This window comes from Barbus barbus (genome assembly GCF_936440315.1).
Source record: "Barbus barbus genome assembly, chromosome: 41".
Taxonomy (NCBI): Eukaryota; Metazoa; Chordata; class Actinopteri; order Cypriniformes; family Cyprinidae; genus Barbus; species Barbus barbus.
Window position 1 is genome coordinate 11,806,219 of NC_136719.1, and position 21,609 is coordinate 11,827,827.

General features: G+C 37.1%; 1 protein-coding gene across 4 annotated transcripts in view; it reads left to right on the forward strand.

The window, feature by feature from the left end:
* Nucleotides 1-15,990: 15,990 nt before the first annotated feature.
* Nucleotides 15,991-21,609, forward strand: part of LOC306860908 (filamin-A-like) — a 36,788-nt gene continuing 31,169 nt past the window's right edge. For 2 of the 4 annotated variants that reach the window (XM_079402922.1, XM_079402924.1), the window contains exons 1-2: nt 16,073-16,213; nt 19,723-20,204. In XM_079402922.1, the coding sequence (XP_079259048.1) occupies nt 19,826-20,204 (379 nt within the window). In that variant the 5' untranslated portion in view covers nt 16,073-16,213; nt 19,723-19,825. Of the gene's footprint in view, nt 16,214-19,722; nt 20,205-21,609 lie in introns of all 4 variants that reach the window. The other 2 variants (XM_079402923.1, XM_079402921.1) reach the window with 2 other exon arrangements.

The following is a 21,609-nucleotide window of genomic DNA, read 5'->3' on the forward strand; positions in this document are numbered from 1 at the left end:
TTGCTATGGGGATGACCACTAGTTTATAAATAACAAAAGCCAGAAAGGCCCGCAGCTAGAGTATGACACATCATAACTTTCCTGTATGCTGTTCTGCATAAATCAGCAAAGACAAAAAAAATTCCCTACATTCCCCGCTCACTCACCATCTCTAGCCTGATGTGTGGAGGGCTGCTCAGCTCAAACCTGTGCTGACATGTCAGCTACCATAGCCATGAGATCATGTGATATCATCCCGGGTCACTTAAAAGCGCATGTCATAACGGGGTGTATGAAGGGGCCCTGTCTTCAGGTTTCATGTTTTTAGTTCAACTGGGATGGCAGTGAAAAAATGCACAATGCTGTGCTTAGAGGAAACAACACAAAAGGAAATGAATTGTGGAAAAATGCACAATAAATGTGGGGGTTGCTTTAATTATGAGCACTTTCCCCTGTTTCGTCATTTAAAGCAAAAATAGAAATAAAAATAAAACACACTTTTCACACTTTCATTAGTTTATCTGATTTGTTCAACAGCATCACTGTTACATAAGATTTAGACAGTGAGATTTTTTTTACATTTGTTTTTATAAATTAATATTCATCAAAGATAAATTAACTTGATCAAAAATGTTACAAAAGACTTCTATTTTAAATAAATGTTGTTTTGAAATGTCTATTTATTAAAGAATCCTGAAAAAGTATCACAAAAACTATTTAGCAGCACAACTGTTTTTAACACTGATAATAATAAATATTTCTTGAGCTGAAAATAAGCATATTAGAATGATTTCTGAAGGATCGTGTAAAACTGAACAACTAGAGTAATGGCTGCTTATTTAAAGACAGGAATTAGAATTAGAAAACAGTTCTTTTGAATTGCAATATTTCATATGAATATTTATTTTGAATTGTAATATTACTGCTTTTTATGTATTTTGATCAAGTAAATGCAGCCTTGGTGAGTATTTGCATATATATATATATATATATATATATAATTTTATATTAATTAAAAATCATGTAACAATAAATTCACATTTTTTGCATAAAAAAGTATAATATTTTAAAATAAAAACCCGCCCCCTTTGATATAAAAGAATCTAGATCTAGAGACATCCTTTACAGTGAAACAATTTACAAAATATATGGAACGTATATACAGATTTATAGAAAGTATATACAGATGTATATTGTGATTTGCAGATGTGTATATGTGTGTGTGTAAAGAGGTGTGTAAATGTGTCATGGGTGGTTTATCTCAAGTAAAAGAAAGAATCTAAACACCTAAAAAGACACAGGGCAGTAAGAACAGCCATTGCTCTCCGTGGTAACCTGGTTCTTGGTGTTTGGAATAGAAATTGTGAAATTTAGATAGCTGTGCCAAGTGTTACTGCTCATTGCACAATGATTTGACACGTAACAGACATGTCTATTCTGTGCTGTCTTGCAGTCAGTGTTCCTTTTGTGAAGTAGCTTTACTGTTTCGTGAGGACACAGCATAATTCTGCATGATGCACGTATGGATTTTTAACACATCACCCTTCTGCTTTGGGACTGGGGGTATAATTTACAGCCCTGAAGGATGAACTGTCTGGATTCTTGTTCAGACAGTTTAATTTGCAGTCTAATTTCTAAATTGCAGTTTCTCACTCTCATACACATGAGTAGAGCCTGCTGACAGGGGGGCAGACGGTCTGAGCTCCACATGTGGTGAACCAGATAAACAAACACTACCAGCACTGCCATCCTCCACTCAAAAATGACATCATTATTTATCTGTCCCAAACATCTGCTTTGGTTATTCAGTCCAGATGCAGGTATAAAAAGGGTGTGCCTGTTTCATGCAGCTTCAGTGCAGTTTGATGTAATGTGTGCACATATGTGTTCTATAAAAATAATGAATTGCATCATAATTATGATATACATACAGCCTGTTGTCAGTTATTAATTTCACACTTTTGCAACACTTAATATCTCATAACTTCATCATAATGTTTTTTTGCACACACACACACACACACACACATTTATTTTTTATTTATTATAATTATTAAAAAATTATTACTGCTCATAAAAAAGTAGTGCGAGAATGAGAGATTCGTTATTGATAGCTGCGATGTTCTTGACCTCCTCCACATTCCTCCTCCCAAATAAGGATAAGGTTGTTGACACACTCTCTCTGCCCTTTTCTTGCTTGTTCTTATTCTCTTTCTCTTTGACTCACATTTGAGGATATAATATTCATAGGGGTAGTCGTAGCCTAATGGTTAGAGAGTCAGACTCGTAATCCAAAGGTTCGAGTCTCAGGTCCGGCAGGGATTGTAAGTGGGGGGAGTGAATAACCAGCACTCTCTCCACCCTCAATACCACGACTGAGGTGCCCTTGAGCAAAGCACAGAACCCCCAACTGCTCCCCGGGTGCCGCAACATAAATGGCTGCCCACTGCTCCGGGTGTGTGTTCACGGTGTGTGTGTGTTCACTGCTGTGTGTGTGTGCACTTTGGATGGGATAAATGCAGAGCACAAATTCCGAGTATGGGTCACCATACTTGGTTGTATGTCACTTCAAATACAGTAGCTGATGCTGGTGCACAAGCGTTAACAAAGATTGCGGCCCATGTATGTATTTATGCATTGTGTAGATGCTGGATCAGATTAGGGGAGCGCGTGTGCAAGTGAAGCAGCACAGAGAGGATATTTTTGTTATTCCCCTGAGGCTTGGATGTGTAGTTAGGCATGATGTGAAGAAGCAGTGAATATGGATGGGGGTCTTGAGGCTAACATTAGCTTTGCAGGGCCCTGCAGTTTACTAAACCCCTGTCTGAATCTAAAAGAGACATGCTCTACACAAATCATTTTTAAGACCAGGGATGTGGAAAATATTTAAACTTTCCAACTGAATATTGATTATTAAATGATTCATTATTAAATACCAGTTAGTTTTTGTCCTTGATATTTTTTTATTCATTCCTAAAGTATACAGACGTACAGTACTGGAACATTTCATCTTAATGAATAAGTAATTACTTCATGGCTGCTAAAAATATGTTCTATGGTATGAATGTGTGTAGTATGAATGTAACGAGGAAGTATTACATTCACCACCTTCGTCAGTTGCTCTGCTTCACTGCCATTAAACACTCTTCTCCCATAGCCTCATGGCATATAGTATAGCATCCATCGTATGCACACTCCAGAATGATCTAATAATTACTCATTGCCTATACTATTTTATTCATACTGTGATGTAGTATGCAATTGAATTTTCAGCCACTGATTAATTTAAAAACAAACAAAAAAGGCCTGTCTTTATGAATGAATCATTGAAACATTCACTCAACTGACTCAAATACACTCAGAAACAAAACACCACTGTGCTCAGCGATGTGATAGTTGAATATATTTTGGCAATTTTCCCTATTTTGGAACCACCATTTTTGTTGACGGAGCACAAAGACACATTTACTCGCAATATGACTAAATAACCTTACTTCATGTTTATTAAACCCTTGTACAGAAGAAATATTACACTCACTGTTGGTCTGAATATCATTATGAGTGATTTGAACATAGATACGAGTTAGATATATTTACTTGTTTGATATTACTTGATTAACAAATAAGGTATTCTACTCATAAATAGGCATTGCAATGTTCAAATGATAGCCAAATATAGGGCTGCCCGTTGAGCCCATTATTATTTGCCCTTGCTATTGAGCCTTTAGCAATATTGCTCTACGTGAGTGTCAGCAGATTACTGGAATTACACGTGGTGAGGCCGTGCATAAAGTAACTCTGTATGCAGATGATCTATTGCTTTTTATTTCTAACCCGCCGACTTCTTTGCCTGCAGCTCTAACCTTACTTGAGAAATTTGGTCAGCTCTCCGGCTACAGACTTAATCTGCAAAAGAGTGAACTTTTTCCGATTAATAAAGTAGATATGCAATTACAGTACTCCAACATACCACTGAAGATATAATAATTTTACTTATCTTGGTGTCTGTATCACTCGCCAGCATAAACATCTTTTTAAACATAATTTTGGTATGCTTCTTGAACGAATTAAGAAGGATCTTCCTAAATGGTCTCCTTTAAAAATTTATCTCATTGGACGCATTAATTCCATTAAGATGGTGGTGCTTCCTAAATTTCTTTATCTTTTTCAGTGTTTACCTCTTTTTATTCCGTTGTCATTTTTTAAATCTCTGGACTCGGTTATCTCTACTTTTATTTGGAATGGTAAACATCCTCGCTTGCGTAAATTATACCTTCAGAGGCCTAGACGAGATGGTGGTATGTCCCTGCCTAATTTTAAATTTTACTACTGGGCTGCTAACATACGAAATACACTGTATTGGTGGCATTATCACCTCCTACCTAATAAACCATCCTGGGTGGACATGGAATTATATGCCCATAAGCAAATTTCCCTTCCAGCACTTCTTGTAGCCAAATTACATTTAATTTCTTATACTTTTGTCGATTGCCCAGTGGTGAAACACTCGCTGAGGATTTGGACTCAATTTAGGAGATCATTTGGTTTTAGGGATCCTTCTCTTCTTAGCCCTGTTGCCCGTAATCACTTTTTCTTACCTTCAATGGAGGATGGGTCGTTTAGGAGTTGGTCTGACAAGGGGATAACATGCTTTAAAGATTTATTTATCGACAACTTATTTGCTTCTTTTGAACAGTTAGTGTCACACTTTGGTCTTACTAAATCTGATTTCTTTAGAGTCTTGCAAGTAAGAGATTACGTTAGGTCATTTTTATCTGATTTTCCAATGATCCCTCCTGAAAATCCTTTGGACTGCTATCTTTCGTGCAACATATTAGCTAAGGGCTCAATTTCCATAATTTATAATTTAATGATAAATCAGGCATCTTCCTCTTTAGACAACATCAGGAGAGCTTGGGAGGAAGACCTTGGCGGACCACTCTCGGATGACACATGGAACTGTGTACTTAAACAGGTTCATTCATCATCCATGTGTGCTCGACACTCTCTTATTCAGTTTAAAGTAGTACACAGAGCTCATATATCCAAAGTTAAATTAGCTCAAATGTTTCCTGGTACTAGCTCTTTGTGCTGTAGATGTCAGTGTGCTGAAGGTACTTTAATTCACATGTTCTGGACATGTCCCAAACTGGAACGTTTCTGGCGGTCAATATTTAACACCCTTTCTGTGGTTCTTCAGTGCAGATTAGAACCAGAACCACTTGTGGCATTGTTTGGAGTTGCTCCAGAGGAGTTACAGCTGTCTGTATCAATGTGTAAAATTCTTGCCTTTTCCTCTTTGTTGGCACGTAGAGCCATTCTATTAAAATGGAAGAATTCTCTCCCACCCACACATATTCAATGGATTAGAGAAACGATGTCTTGTTTATACCTTGAAAAGATTAGGTACTCATTAAGAGGATCGGGAAAACAATTCTTTAAGTTGTGGCAACCTTTCATCGATTATGTTGACAATTTTAAATAATACCCTTTCATTGATTTGAATTTACATTTTGTTTTTTGTATTTTATCTATTTATTTCCCTCTTTTCTCTGATGTATACATGTATGCACTGAATTTATTTATTTATTTTCATCATTATTATTATTATTTATTTATTTATTTTTTACTTGTAATTCCTTTTTGAATTATTGGACAGCATGAACGTTACTCAGGGGTTGGTAAGGATTGGGAGATTGTTAAATGTGATATCAAAAAATCAATAAAATATTCAAACCAAATGATAGCCAAATATGTTTATTTCCAAACAAATAAAAAAAAAAGAAGAAAAATTCTATATCTGTCAGGCAATCCCCTTTGACCTAAAATATTTACTTGTAATATCCTCTGTGATTTTAAATGAATATTTAACACATTTGCGTGTTCACCATTATCTGATGTTGGTTAATGTTCACAATACATGCAGTTGAACAAATAAAATATTTAAACATCTTTAGTAAGTGCTTTATTTTATTGTATTATTTTTTTTACTTATTTTATTTCATTTTATTCTATTCTATTTTATATATATTTTTTTTTTTACTTTTTTTTCTTTGTATGTTTTAGATTGTTATGATTTAATTACAATACCAGTTTGGGAAACTCTGTTTTAGATTATTAGTATGCATTATTCTCTGGTTCTCCACATACGCTTTGCTGATGTCAGTATCAAATTTCAACCATTTACAAGCTAATTTCAAGAAATAATTTATTTCCACCAGCCGTAACATATTACTGCAGTATGCACTGTAAGCATCCATGGTATGTCATAGACAGGGTTTAGCCTAAACCAAGATTAGCCTGTAGTTCAATTAGGTTTTAAGTAATTTTTATAAACATGCCTTAGAAAAAAGCATTACTGGTGTGCATCTTAAGACAAAACAAAGGCACTGACATGTTTTAAGATTAGTCAGTGCAAGTTTCTTTCAGTTGAAACAGCTCAGATTTACATCTTAGTCTAGGACTAGGCTTAAGCCTTGTCTGTGAAACCGGGGGTATATAATTTTACTATTAAGTAGGTATGAGAATGTACAAAAGCAAATTCCTCATCTGTTCAGCAAACATCAGATCTCCTTCCTCACTGCAGCTCTGAGGCTAAGCGAGCTTCACTCTGCAGGGAATCATCACTCTTTATTTTACTGCAAACAAGTGATGTAACCTGCAGTCGGCCAGTCCACCAAAAGCGAAAAATTACAGCTACCGCTCATAATGTTTATACAGTCTTTACACAGCAACACGATTTTAGGGTTGTTCGAGGCGTGGCTGAAATAATATATGCACAGAGGCCTTCATGATGGAGGGTTGTTTAGTTCTCTGTGAGAGCAGATCTCTCTCTCTCTCTCTCTCTCTCGCTCTCCTTGTCTCTCTTACCTCCACAAACACAGCTTACCATATATGGCTGTGTTTGTGGAGAGGAAAAGGGTAAGTGCGTGTCTCTGCGTTCAATTGTACGGCTTTGCACCATCATGTGCCTGCGCATATGAGTGTTTGAATGGGTTTGTGGGTATAGGTCATCATTCAAACGACTTTTGAATGGGAAAGAGCAAGAACGAATTTGTGGGAAGTATTGAGTACAAATTGATGAGAGATTCTTTGGATGTGATTCAAGGCTTACCTTTTAAAGACATCATGAATCAAATCAGCCAGTGATGAAGTGAATGTAACACACTCACGAAGACTCACATTATATATTACAATGTAAGTCGAAAACCTGCGTTTTTCAGACATAAAATGTATCTTCATGCACCCAGCTTTCAGTGACTATAAAACAATCTCTAGTTATCTGAATATGAAGTAATGTTTACTGCCAGCACATTGTTTTCAATGCGCACGTTTGCGATATGAAATGCGCTGGAAGGCAGGGTGTGACGTAATGTGTGATTTGTCAAGCTTGCTTGCCTATGCCTGCATCTCACAGTGTTCTTAATATGGTCAGACTTCCCAGTTGGAACGAATCAGAGTAAGAGAGAAAAGAAAAAGAGACTGTAAGGAAGAAAAGTGGGAGTCTCAGACATCATGACCGCCGCTCTGAAGGTTATTGTGTCACGTTGACCCTTGTACAGTCAAACCTTCTGAGCGTGTCTCAGCATCTTCCTTGAAAGCAACACAAACAGACGGCTGTAAGCTAGGAATGAATGATCACGTGCAGATGATGTTCATTGACTGTCATTATCTCGATCCCTCAAGACATTAATGTCTGTTTTCAGTTCATTGCAGAGAATAAACTGGGCCTCATTTTGCACACTACAAAGATTTTACACACTGCGTTCACTGCCAAAATGTCACATTTCCGTACCTCAGGGGTAAATATTCACTTTGTTTGTTTACCTTTCCTTCTTCCCACAACATTTTTGGATGAATGTAAGCAGACTGAATTAGTGACACACTGTAATGAAATTTATGGCTGAAGCCAAAACCCTTTAATTATGAATTCTATTAATGTTATATTATCTAACAATTAAATGATTACAATTGAACCTCCTTCAGTTTATGATAACAATATGATATCATAAAAAAGTAAAATATTGTTTAAATAAAGGCAGGGTCTGACTCCACCCTTCATTGTTCAAGTCTTTGACTATTTTACGCTAGTGCAAATAACATATTACATGATGCTATTTGTTGCTACTTATTTAGTGCAAACAGTATCTACCCTTATTTACACTCATCTAACATTTTGAACAGAATAAATTGTCAACTGTATTGTAGTTATGTATGTGTCAGTGTTGATCAGAGTAATACTGACTTTAAACAAACTCAAACACAATTAGGAAAAGCAAATGAATGCTAAATTTATAATCATGTTTGACCGCAATGTGTTAATATCTTTGCTGAGATTGTTGCAGTCATGCACAAATTCTCCATGCACATCTTATCAAAATGGAAAATGTTGACTCTTTCTGGCAAGATATTATCATTAGTATGTATAAACCGGGATGATTTCATATGCATGCTGCTTTCTACATATCAGAATTTCTGTTATCTGATCTATTGAATTGACGGTGTTCATATTTACAATTTTCTCTTTCAGTGGGCACAATTTTGGCACTTCCATCATCAGCTGATTCTGTTCTCCAAGCAGCATTAAATGGAAGCAATCTCCTTCCAATCTCATTGCAAGGATAGACAGAGACAAGAGTAGGCATGCATTATAGTGCCCAATCTAACAAGACTAGATTCTATGTTGTAAAATATCCTTACACTTTGTAGGCCACACAGTAAAAATGTAATAGTTGAGACGTTAAAAAAATCAATGACTTAATAGTCCTCACTTACTTGTTTGGCCATTTTAATTTGCTCATTAACTAAATGAAAAATCTCTTGTTAAGCCAATAAATACATATTTCTTGCGATTTCATCATTTGCATAGTACACAATTATCAATCCCAATTCTTTAGCACACAAAATAGGCCTATACCAGCACTCTTGCCTCTTCTACCACTCATTTAGTGCATTAAAATGCACTTTAAAAATTGGACTATTGAAATAATTATTCTTTTAAAAATGTTTCTTTAGTGACTAAAGTTTAGTCTGTCTGTAATCGTACGAGTCTGTTTTTTGTGAAGTTGGACTAACAGACCTGGATAATCTGATTGTAGCTCGACTTTGGCCAGCATGCACACTGTTCCAAAACAGTTTTAAACAATAAATTAATAATAAAATAAAATAATTCTATTGAGCAATGTTGCATTAAATTGATCAAAAATGACATTTGCAATGTTTCAAAAGATTTCTGTTATTAGAATGATTTCTGAAGGATCATGTGACGCTGAAGACTGGAGTAATGGCTGCTGAAAATTCAGCTTTGCACCACAGAAATACATTTTAACATATATTTAAATAGAAAACATTTATTTTAAATTGTAATAATATTCCACAATACCACGTTTTTACTTTTTGATTAAATAAATGCAGTCTTAGTGAGAATAAGAGACTTCTTTCAAAAACATATGAAATACCAATCCCAAGTTTTGAACGTTAGTGCATAGATATTAATCACAGAAAGCAATGTGTATTTAATTCTTTAAATACTCAATTATGCATTGTGCCATTTATTCTTGGACAGACTAATGAAGATTGATGTTCAGCTACTCAAAATCCACCATATGTAAATGTACTTATTGACAAGTTTAACCAATAGGTGGTTGGAGGGAATTACGGATGGCTTTTTCCTGCCAAAAAACAGGACCAGGAATGAGTTAATTGACTAATTCTCTGATGTATTTTTTTAGATACCCCAGGGAAAGGACAATGTGCCCCAAACACCACATCTGCTCCCCTACCAGAGAGTTACAGACTTGAGGAGGTAAAAAAGAGATGATTATTCATGAGACTCATCAAGAAGCTAAGCTTATATTGTCATGCTACCAAAACCTGATGACACCTCTTGTTTTTTAATGAGGTGTGGTGGAATGAGACAGACACGATGGGTGTGGCATCAGTGATAAAGCAGGTAGTTTTATTTACTGGATCAGTTGTATCACAGTGCTCACTGGTCATACTTCTTTCCAGTGGATGGTTAAGATCAAAGATATCAACACTGATTAATATAGTTTTTCCTTGGCCATGCACTGCAATGTTCTGGCATTTCAGTGTGTGTGTGTACTTGAACCGCCTGTCAGATCAGAGTGACTATCCATGAACAGTCAGTCAACCAGAAGGCCGTTCTGTTTTCTGTGATGTGCAGTGAAGAATAAAGCCACAGTATAAAAGCGCTGGAGCTGATGACACCTATTACACACTTCTAGAGCTTTCGACTCTGACTCACTCTGCTGTAATATCCTCTCAAACAGTAACAGATGGTACAGACTCTTTCACTGCCTTCAGACATGTTTGCAGGTGAGTGCTGCTGTCTATAGTGAGTGTCTTTATACACATAAGTGTAGTGTTGTACGTAGGATGACTTTCTCCACTCTAATTAACCCCAAGTTTGATGCAGATGAGTTTTTCTCTTGACTTTAGCGCTATAAAGACAAAAAGAAAAAAAGAAAAAAAAGAATGACTGCTACACAACACTGTCCTGCAATGTTGAAAACCTTGAGATGGAGACATCCTCTAATCTTTAACTTGTGAAGACGACACAACATAAGATTAAACAGTAAAAAAAAGTTCAAATTCCAATTTTTTTGCTGATATGTGACTCGGATCATTTTATTTTTCATGCAGTGTGAAGAGCACAAACCACATGGAATCTGATCTTTTTGATTCTAATTTGGGCCACTTCCATATGTGGTCCTACATCTAAAACAGGTCAGATGTTTTGCAAAACGGCATCAGCCTGAACTTTACGTCATTCTAGATCAATGTTCGTCATGATTTGGCACTGATGGAAGTCACTCCAAAGATTTTACATCCCAGTAGATCTTTGATCACGCTGTGAATATGATATACAGTTGCAGAGGTAGTCGGTGGAGAGGCAGTGAAGTGTTAAACTCATAAGTATTACAGTTATATCTCTATACGAGCTAAATATTTAAAAACTTGCTCTCTCTTCATCTTCGTCCTCTTAATCACCTGCTCACAAATCTGCTGGCTTCCATGCCACAACACATTATAAATGAACATGTAAACACTGACATCAGTGGCCTCCGTCTTTACGTCCGTATGACAGTCATGGCATCTCATTATCGTTCTTTAGTGCATGCGGGTCATTTCAGGACGGTTCACACAGCAATCTAATATTTGCCACATTAAAAAGAGATGATGTGAACAACAACTGAGCACTAATGCTTGCTGGTTTCATGTAGCCTAAACTTGACCTCTGTAGATCAGAATGTCTCTGTTTGTGAAATGCAATCTTGATAGTCTTTTAGAAGAATTATCTTGTTATTCTGTCTGTCAATGGTTGTTGATACAGTGTCCCCCCGTATGATACGACTTGAACCTCTCAGCACAGTCCTTGAAGGCCGTGAACATCAACCTATGAAAACACAAAGATGAAGAACAGGAAAACAAGAGTCTGCTCTTTTTGAAAAACACATTTGTTTTTAAAGGATTTCTCATGCAGTGGTTCAGATGGATGGGATCTCTGTAGTTTTTTACTGGGTGTGGGTGCATGAGCTTGATGTAATTCTAACATTATGAAAAAAAATGTGTCAGGATTATGATCACAAAGTAAGTCTGTGAACTCAAGTCTGTGCACAAATTTACCTGACGTCCTCAGGGAAATTAAATTTTTTTGGTTTGTTTTCGGCCTTCATTTTGCTTGTCAGAATGGTGGTGAATCAGAGCTCAGCTATCATCCTTGTTTGTCAGCTAATACAGTTAACAACAGCACACTATGCATTCCAATGATCATATCCTCCTTCCTCAGAGCCACACGTTGTTGTGGAAAACATGGCGTATCTGTCACTACAGCTTCCTGTGTTAAAGAATTACACCCAGAAACGGATGGGTCACAACACGCCCCTCTCTCTCAATCTTTCTGTCCTTCTTTTTCTCTCAACAGTGTGACACATTTGATCAAAGAACACATACTCGCTTTTTAACTTGGCCAGTTCTTGATAAACATTATTGCCTTGTTAAACTTGCAGCTATTTTGTTGCCATACTTCATAAAACATAATTAGGCGGATGTTTAGTAAATTTAAACCATTCAAAATGTTGCCATGGCTTCTATCTAACATGCAAAAGTGATGTATAATGCTTAGGGTGCAAGACTCACTTTGAATAATAAAATACTAAATGTTTTTCTGCCTCATTCTTTCTGTCTTAACTTATCTTTGAGAATAAATTGCCTCCTTTTTCTAAACTAATAAAACAAAAAAGGAATGTAGACAAAGAATTCTTGGGATTACAATGGGAAAATGTAAGAGCTTCAAACTGTTTTCTCTCCCTACGTCATTTCTCTTTTTTTCATTGCTCCTCCTTGATCTCTTTGCCTGCTACTGTACTAATTCTGTGTTTACTGTCAATAAAACTGCGCATAATATTTTATTAGCCCATATATAGGCTCAATTTCTAGCAGTGACAACATTTTTCCTGGTCTTCACAGGCCGCTGAATGAGATTACTACTGCCTCTTGTGTGCATAATGAACATGTTTTGTTGTGATATTTATATTTGTGAAATTTGTTTATTTAATCGTATATTTAGAGAGTTAGGACCCTAGTAACTAAACATCTTCAAACTAGTTCTAGTTAGTCAACTACTATGAGATTCTACACAAGTTTCTTAATTTCTCTGTGCTCCTTTCTAAGTAAGCACCAAGATCACATGGTTACCTTGACAAATGAAACACACAGAAGCAGGTCTTCACAAAAAAACAAAAAACAGATTTGGTTATGCATGTTTAACCTACCTGGGATGTTTTGTTAGTCTGAAGCTCCTGATTTATGGAAGATTTTGGACTATTCCCACTAAGATTCCTGGCTTTGTTGATGCCTTTTCTTTGCATGTGGCTATTTTCATTTACTACCCACTGCATTTCTACCTTTTCTGCCTTTCTATTGCTGCCAGAAAATCTCTGCCTGTCTTGTCTTGATCTAGGTTGACTTGATCACACTCTAGGGAATGTGGGCAAGAAAAAACAGACAAATTATGAGATTTCTCTCTTTCTATATATATATATATATATATATATATATATATATATATATATATATATATAGGAGCCTGATAAAACATAGGAACTCGTCATATATATATATATATATAGCCTATATATATATATGAAGAGTTCAGATGCAGAAGCCTCTAAGTGCCATCTAAAATTTTCACCTAAAATTTGCATTTTTTATCAGGCTCCTATGTTTAGGTTCAGTCATTTTACTCTAATGTAGCAATGTATAGGTCCTTTTCTGTGCAATTAAAGTGAAATAACGGAACATAAATATAGGCGCCTGATGAAAATGCTAATTTTAGAAGAAAATTTCAGATGGCACTTAGAGGCTTTTGCATCTGAACTCTTCATATATTTACACATTATATATATACACACACACAATTTACAGTGGTGTGAAAAAGTGTTGGCCCCCTTCCTGATTTTTTATTTTTTTGCATGTTTGTCACACTTTAATGTTTCAGATCATCAAACAAATTTAAACATTAATCAAAGATAACACAACATGCAGTTTTTGAATGAAGTTTTTTATTATGAAGGGAAAACAAAACCCAAACCCACATGGCCCTGTGTGAAAAAGTGCTTGCCCCCTAAACCTAATAACTGGTTATGCCACACTTAGCAGCAACAACTGCAATCAAATGTTTGCGATAACTTGCAATGAGTCTGTTACAGAGCTATGGAGGAATTTTGGCCGACTCATCTTGGCAGAATTGTTGTAATTCAGCCACATTGGAGGGTTTGAGCATGAACCGCCTTTTTAAGGTCATGCCACAGCATCTCAATAGGATTCAGGTCAGGACTTTGACTAGGCCACTCCAAAGTCTTCATTTTGTTTTTCTTCAGCCATTCAGAGGTGGATTTGCTGGTGTGTTTTGGATCATTGCTGCAGAACCCAAGTTCGCTTCAGCTTGAGGTCACGAACAGATGGCCGGACATTGTCCTTCACGATTTTTTGGTAGACAACTGAATTCATGGTTCCATTTATCACAGCAAGTCTTCCAGGTCCTGAAGCAGCAAAACAGCCCCAGACCATCACATTACCACCACCATATTTTATTCCAAAAGTCTTGGGGATCATCAAGATGCTTTCTGGCAAAACTGAGATGAGCCTTTGTTCTTTTTGCTCAGCAGCAGTTTTCGTCTTGGAACTCTGGCATGCAGGCCATTTTTGCCCAGTCTCTTTCTTATGGTGGAGTCATGAACACTGACCTTAACTGAGGCAAGTGAAGCCTGCAGTTCTTTAGATGTTGTTGTGGGGTCTTTTGTGACCTCTTGGATGAGTCGTCGCTGTGCTCTTGGGGTAATTTTGGTCGGTTGGCCACTCCTGAGAAGGTTCACCACTGTTCAATGTTTTCGCCATTTGTGGATAATGGCTCTCACTGTGGTTCGCTGGAGTCCCAAAGCTTTAGCAATGGCTTTATAACATTTCTAGACTGATAGATCTCAATTACTTTCTTTCTCATTTGTTCCTGAATTTCTTTGGATCTAAACATGATGTGTAGCTTTTGAGGATCTTTTGGTCTACCTCACTTTGTCAGGCAGGTCCTATATAAGTGATTTCTTGATTGCGAACAGGTGTGGCAGTAATCAGGCCTGGGTGTGGCTAGAGAAACTGAACTCAGGTGTGATACAGGGCACACACAGGGCCATGTGGGTTTGGATTTTGTTTTCCGTTCATAAAAAAAAAAAACCTTAATTTAAAAACTGCATGTTGGGTTTACTTCTGTTATCTTTGATTAATATTTAAATTTGTTTGATGATCTGAAACATTAAAGTGTAACAAACATGCAAAAAAAAAAAAAAATCAGGAAGGGGGCCAACACTTTTTCACACCACTGTATATATATGCTTTTTTTAATAATATACATACATAAGCATACATGTTTGACATGTTAGATTGGTCACCATTATTATGTATTATTTTGCTTGATTGTGCCAGTAGGAAATATCAGTTTACATTTGCAAACATTCATTTTGCCATGAATGTGTTTCTGTATACAAGTGTTAAAATACCAGCATCAAATCCCATATGGCACAAATGATACCAGGTTTCAGACTGCTGGATTCAGTTAAAGATGTGGTGGGGGCAATATGATGTCACCCCACCCCAAGGTTCTTTGATAAATAAGGCAGTTATAGCTGGTCCCTTCTCTTTCCCTCTAAGGAATGAAGTACTGGGAATGTTTGCAGTCAAAGATAGTTACCCAAGGGAGACACCAGTTTTTATTGGTACCAAGAGGGTTATGGAGTCACATAGACAGACCCATACTGGGCCATTAAAAGATCCAGCTGAAATAAAGTAATGTATTAAACAGCAAACTCTTGAGTCTTTAATTATTAAAAAGGGACATACTTACAGTCTTGCCTCTCTTCAGCAGCCAATCAATTTAGTAGCAAATGAGAAATTTGTCCCAAAAGTATGCAAAATAATATCCTTAGACTGCATTTCAAAATATTTGGCCTCACTATAATAGTGAGAACATCTCAGACACAATGGCGATGACCGTAACCTGACCTCTAAACCTAAAATGTAGCCTACACAAAAATGCATATGATTTAAATCAAAATGGGCTGATTTATGAGTTTGGACCACTTTTTTTTTCTTTTCTTTTTTTTTTAACCCTGTACAGTATAAAGGGTGGATGAAATCCAATGTGTCTTGAGGGAAAAGCATGTTTTGTCTCTTTTAATGTGACCTGTGTCCGAATGTTTGAGTCAAGATCATTTTGTTCATACACAATAGAAGTTCAGAATGAATTGAATATCATTACCTCAGGACTTGCAACATAACTCGAAGCTCGAACATAGGCGCTCAGAGTCTGAACAGGGTGACATCATACCTTTACAATCTGAAGGCGCGGCCGCCGGTATCACGTCAGCTCGAGAACAGAAGAGTAGCCCCCCTCTTTGATACTTTACCAATTAAGGTTCTCGCATTAAGACCAGAGAGGACAGAAGGAGGCAGAAACGACTAAGGGGTGTCACTAGTGTTTTTTCTCGAGTTCAGCGAGTAAGCTTTTCCTCCAGGGACACTCGTCGGCTCCGGGAGGGTCTTACAGTGAGATTTCTGCACTGTGCTCCAGTCACGTTCACTCTCCGCTGTCTGTGCCACACGCAGACTCTGAAGGGATACAGGAACAAGAATTAGCCTACTTCAAGACAAGCATCAAAATGTAAGTTATAAAACTTCTATTCACTGCTGCGAGGCATGCTTTGTCTTGCATTAAGCGCTTTTGAGCCCGGGCAACTTACTTTTATTCCGGTTCTGCGTCAAATCTTAGTTCGTTTAGGGTTAAAATCATTGACGCAGACTTTCACCACTAAACGTCTTGTATTTTGCGTAAATGCGTAGCGGCCGTAATTGTGATGAATGACTGAATATCATATTCTTGCGTACTTGTGTCCTGCATGCTTAACGACATGTGAGGGCGTACCTATACAATATTGCAAAAATTAGGAGACTAGATAAAACGAAACAAGCTAACGATAATTAAAAATGAATTTATATTAATGGCTGTGTAGGTTCTGTAAATGCAAACCCAAATATTAATATTTAATTAATATTAATATTGCCTGTCATTTATAAAAAGTGTATAAATCCGATGCTCTTAAGAGGTTTTGGCGCATCACTGTCGTAATCTAATTAAGGCCTCCTCACCAAATAAGGGAAAAATATGGAAAAGGTCCGCGCGCCCTTCATCCTTTGAAGTTAGAGTTGCGCGCGCCCCCCCATGCTCGAGGAAAATCTTGCACGAAACATCGCGACCTCACCTGGATGACAGTAAGAGAGAGACAGTAGGGCTCGTACAAAAACATTAGGTTTTACAGTAAAAACACGCATTTTTTTCCCTTTATAGGGAAGAACGGGGCTGGTTGTGACAAGAGCTAGGCTATTAGTAACTATAATGTCAAGTCAAAAAGCCCAAACAAATGTCTGTTTTCTCCAGAAGTCGTTTTGCATGTTGGTTTTATACACATAGCTCAAACCCGTCTTAAATTGGGGTTATTTTGGTGAATTACGTCCTCCAAAATAAAATTACAGTATCATTATATTTTTGTTATAGCTGTAGGTTAAATAAGTGAGCACAATAAAACCACATTGGCATACATTCAGACAAGTCAAATATGAATGAAAGCATATTTCATTTGAAAAGTTGGATTGTGTTTGTGTAAATTGACATTTTTTTAAATAAATGTGAAGGTGGGGCAAGTTGTCAAATTTTTATTTATATTTAGCAGGATCCATAGTGACAACTCACCCCATGTGACCCTGCTTTTAGTCAGCCCACTTGCAATGAACTGTATATTTTTTTCCCGGGCAACTGTGGTCAAAATGTTCAGTAGATTTGCTTAAATTCACTTTCAAACGTAAACCTGCCCTGAGGAATATTCACTGCAGTACAAAAATGTGTCAACTAGCCCCTGCCACTTGCAGTGTTATAATTATTGTGTTTAAAATAATATAAAACACAACTTAGCTGCTCATATTTTTCTGTTTGGTTTCCATGTGCACAGATGCAATAACAAAGCCACATCCTGTTAACGAAAGAATAAAACACCTTTACAAAAATACCCATCGTGCCATTCTCCCCCTCAGTGTGTCTAATCTGTGTTTTTCACTGGTGCAGATGAGATGCACTTCAGTCTTTGCGTCTGACAGCCAGTATGTGGGCTAACCACACTTTTCAGCATGGCATGAATCAAGCATCACGTGCCATCTCCACTTCACTATTTTGACAAGTATCTGTCCTCAAATGAACCTAACATTATAATGATTATACTAAAGACAAATGATTACATTTATCTTGGTTGAACTCACTACACTGATAGCATGTTTTGATGATATCAAAGTAATGAAATGTATAAAATTCATAATGATTATTATTATTAGGGTTTCCTTCAGTTAAGGTCACTATTGTTAACAGCTCAGAGTTAATATATACATCTGTCATCAGGGAGACTGTTGAGTTTAACACAGTGTTCTTTTCAGCTATGTGCCTCAAATAATAGTCCCATATTTGTCTGGTGCATATTAAAGTATTTTAGAAAACTGTACAATCCCATTTTAAAAATACACTGGAAAACTCATCCTGCCTGGTCAGACAAGATATATATATATAGTCTATATATATATATATATATATATATATATTTTTTTTTAAATACTTCAAATTTAGAGCTTGTGTGAATGTTATAAATTACATTAAAAAAGAGAACCTGCTGTTAATTAGATTTTTTTTAAATTATTATTATTATTATCATAAGCATTGTATGTAGAGCTGGAACATAAAATCAGCCTGTCATACTTCATATGTCCTGCAGGTGACGCCAGACTACAATATGGCTGCAGTAGTGGCTTGTTCTGAATGCCAGACTTGTTTGTTCATCCTTTGTTTCTGAGCAACTGGCCTATTTACAGTTAGACTGTATTGTGGATATGATAATATCACATGGGGTTTGAGAACAATAGGACACTGGTGATGTTGTTAACTGGAAATAAAACTAATGAAATATAAAGTTATCCGAGGGCTATGAATAGCTACCTAGTTATGAATGAAGTTCATGATCTTGAGCCTGACATGAAGTAACCTTATCGGTTGTGAGACTGTAATGAAAGCTTAATGACAAGTCTGAGCATTTCTTCTTCTCGTCTTATGCTCTGCTAGAAATATCAAGTTTTCTCTGAGCATAAATATGAAGAGACAAAGAATGAGAGCAAGAGTATAACACATTGTGTGGTTATGTAGATGTTTTATGATGGGGGCGGGGAATTGGAGAGGGGGTCAGGGGGGCATCGGTGGCTCATTACATGAAGGGCATTCCACAGATTCTCCTGGAGGGACAAACGCTGAAAAAAGCTCTAAAGGGAAACATTCTTTTTGGACTGCGTCCTCACACACTGTTTTGGCTCATTTGCCTTATTTAGTCAAATCGGGATTAATGCACTTCTAAATTGTTCTGTTTTGTGATTTTCTCCTACAAAATGGCTACAAGGAGGATAGAGATCCGGCCAAGATTTTTATTTGCACACCTTGGGTATTCAAACACCTCTTTAGACATATTTTCAACTTTCTTACTCATCTATTGTGAATTTTTACTTAGGTTATTTGGACACCTTATCCAATTGCAGTTCATAATTTGATAATTGGTGGCATTACATCAACACACGAATGGCAAAGTAGAACATTTGTCTGGACTTTATCTAGGCTATATGTCTTGATAAATGCATAAAGTGAAACACTATTTTAGTATTACTTTAAAAATATGACTAAACATATACATAATGTAGATTAACAGAGCTTTAAATGCTGTGTAACACAAATTATTTATTTAATTGACATCACTTTCTCACGTCAAAGGAGGTCGAAATACTGATTTTGAACGATATTTTGAGTATTTTTGTCAGTACATGACATGCCAACGCAACAGAGGTTTATGCACACTAGACATTTTGTGAGTGCTGTATCATGTGAGCTGTTTTCAGACCAGGTACCGTACACCTACAGATAAAACGACTAAATGAATGACACACAATGGCATACTTTCATTCAGCAACTTCTTAAAAACTGAATAAGTTTGATAAAAAATATGTTTGAAAATGTCCACGTACTTCAGAAACACAAATGTAATTAAAAGCATGTGCATTTTAGCCTGATTTCAGATTCTTTGTTTTCCCTTCTAGTCTCATAACTTTGGAAAGAAGAGCACACGAATTGTACAATTCCACAAGACTCCACCCAAAAAGCGAGACAGCGAATTAGTGCAGGAGACCCGAGTCGATAAAAATGAGTCAACACACACGCCCCCACCAGTCGAGCGCCGCCGCCGCTCCCCTATCCAACGCTTCTCTCTCCCCGGACAAGGACGCAGACATGCCCGCTACAGAGAAAGATCTCGCCGAGGACGCGCCATGGAAGAAGATCCAGCAAAACACATTCACGCGTTGGTGCAACGAGCATCTGAAATGTGTCAATAAGCGCATAGCGAACCTGCAGACGGACCTGAGCGATGGGCTCCGGCTGATCGCGCTTCTGGAGGTGCTCAGCCAGAAGAAGATGTTCCGCAAGTACAACCAGCGCCCCACGTTCAGGCAGATGCAGCTGGAGAACGTCTCTGTGGCTCTGGAGTTCCTCGACAGGGAAAACATCAAGCTGGTGTCTATAGGTATGTTCTGATTTCAATCGAACATTGCACTTTATTAAATATAGTATATAAGCTATAAAACTAAGTTTGTGGCATCCATTGTGACCCTGTATTTGGCCAACAAACTGGGCATGAAATTTTAGGCAGGCCTCAAAATAACGGGAAAGAATGATGGGAATCAAGGCCTTTGTGGACACTGTTTTGTTCACAGTTGTATGATTGCTTCACAAGTTGCACGTGTTTTGTGAACGTTTTGTAACTTGGAAAATAAGATAAGATTGCTTTAATCGCCTTCGCAGTAGAGAATCTGACAAAGAAGTGAGGAACCACAGTCGATCCATTCAACTGTTGTAAGTCCAACCCCGAATGTCGTATAGCAGCAGCAGCAGACATCGTGGCGAATAGTTTAGGGTGGTTTAACCCTAGTTTGAGTGCTGAATGAATCCAAACTCGACAAGTGCAACAACCTTTTTTCTGCTTTGATGCAGTAAGAGAGCTGTAAGGCGTAAAGGGCGGAAAAACTGTACTGCTCCTCTTAATGGGAATGTTCACATCCTACGCTACAGGCTTTTATTTAAGTGAAGTTTGCTTTTTTGTTGTCCGTGTCAATCTATTCATTATAGTTCTTACGCGGCTGGGTGGCACAAAGTAGAATTATCGATCCGCGAAGACACGCCTTCCTCTCATGAGGAACACCGCTGTCTTCATCAATTTAATGTGGCTGTTTTGGGTGTCAACGGTTTAACGGAGGGGTTAGAACATGAAGTTGCACAACATCGCTTGTGTTCGAGATGTCGAGACACGGTTCCTTCATTCAGTGCTGGTTGTGATTGATTGATGACTAATACAGTGACACGCCCTCCAGTTTATGGCTCATTTCAGGCACAAGCCAGTGAATCTGTACTGGATCATTGGTTCAGTGAATGCGTGCAGTCTGATACTGAATTACATTTTGATTTTATTTATTTTCTTCCCCCAAACCGTTTTATTGAGCAGATATTCAATGGCAATGCATGTTTGACAAGCATGACAATAAACATTACATGATCTACATCCAACTTATGTTCATTAAAACAAGATTGCATTAAGCATTTCCCCTTATTACAAAACAAATTGCTCCACATAATCAGAGAAGATGGGTTATTGTATTGTGAAATTAGCATAATTTGAAAATGTTCTGTTTTGCTTTAATGACAGCACTCAAGTATCATAATCAGTAAGTTTTACACAAACCTGTGGTTTTCGTGTTCTTCTGCTTAATTTTAGAGAATCTTGCGCTTCAGTGGAGCGAAATCTACTGTCTGTACTATTTGCATCTTTGGTTGATGTCCTAGGAATAGTGGAGTATCTTTTAATTGTTCTTTTTTAAAAATATATAAATTCTATATTAAGTTTTTCAAAACCCTAAACATTTTTTCAAATTTCC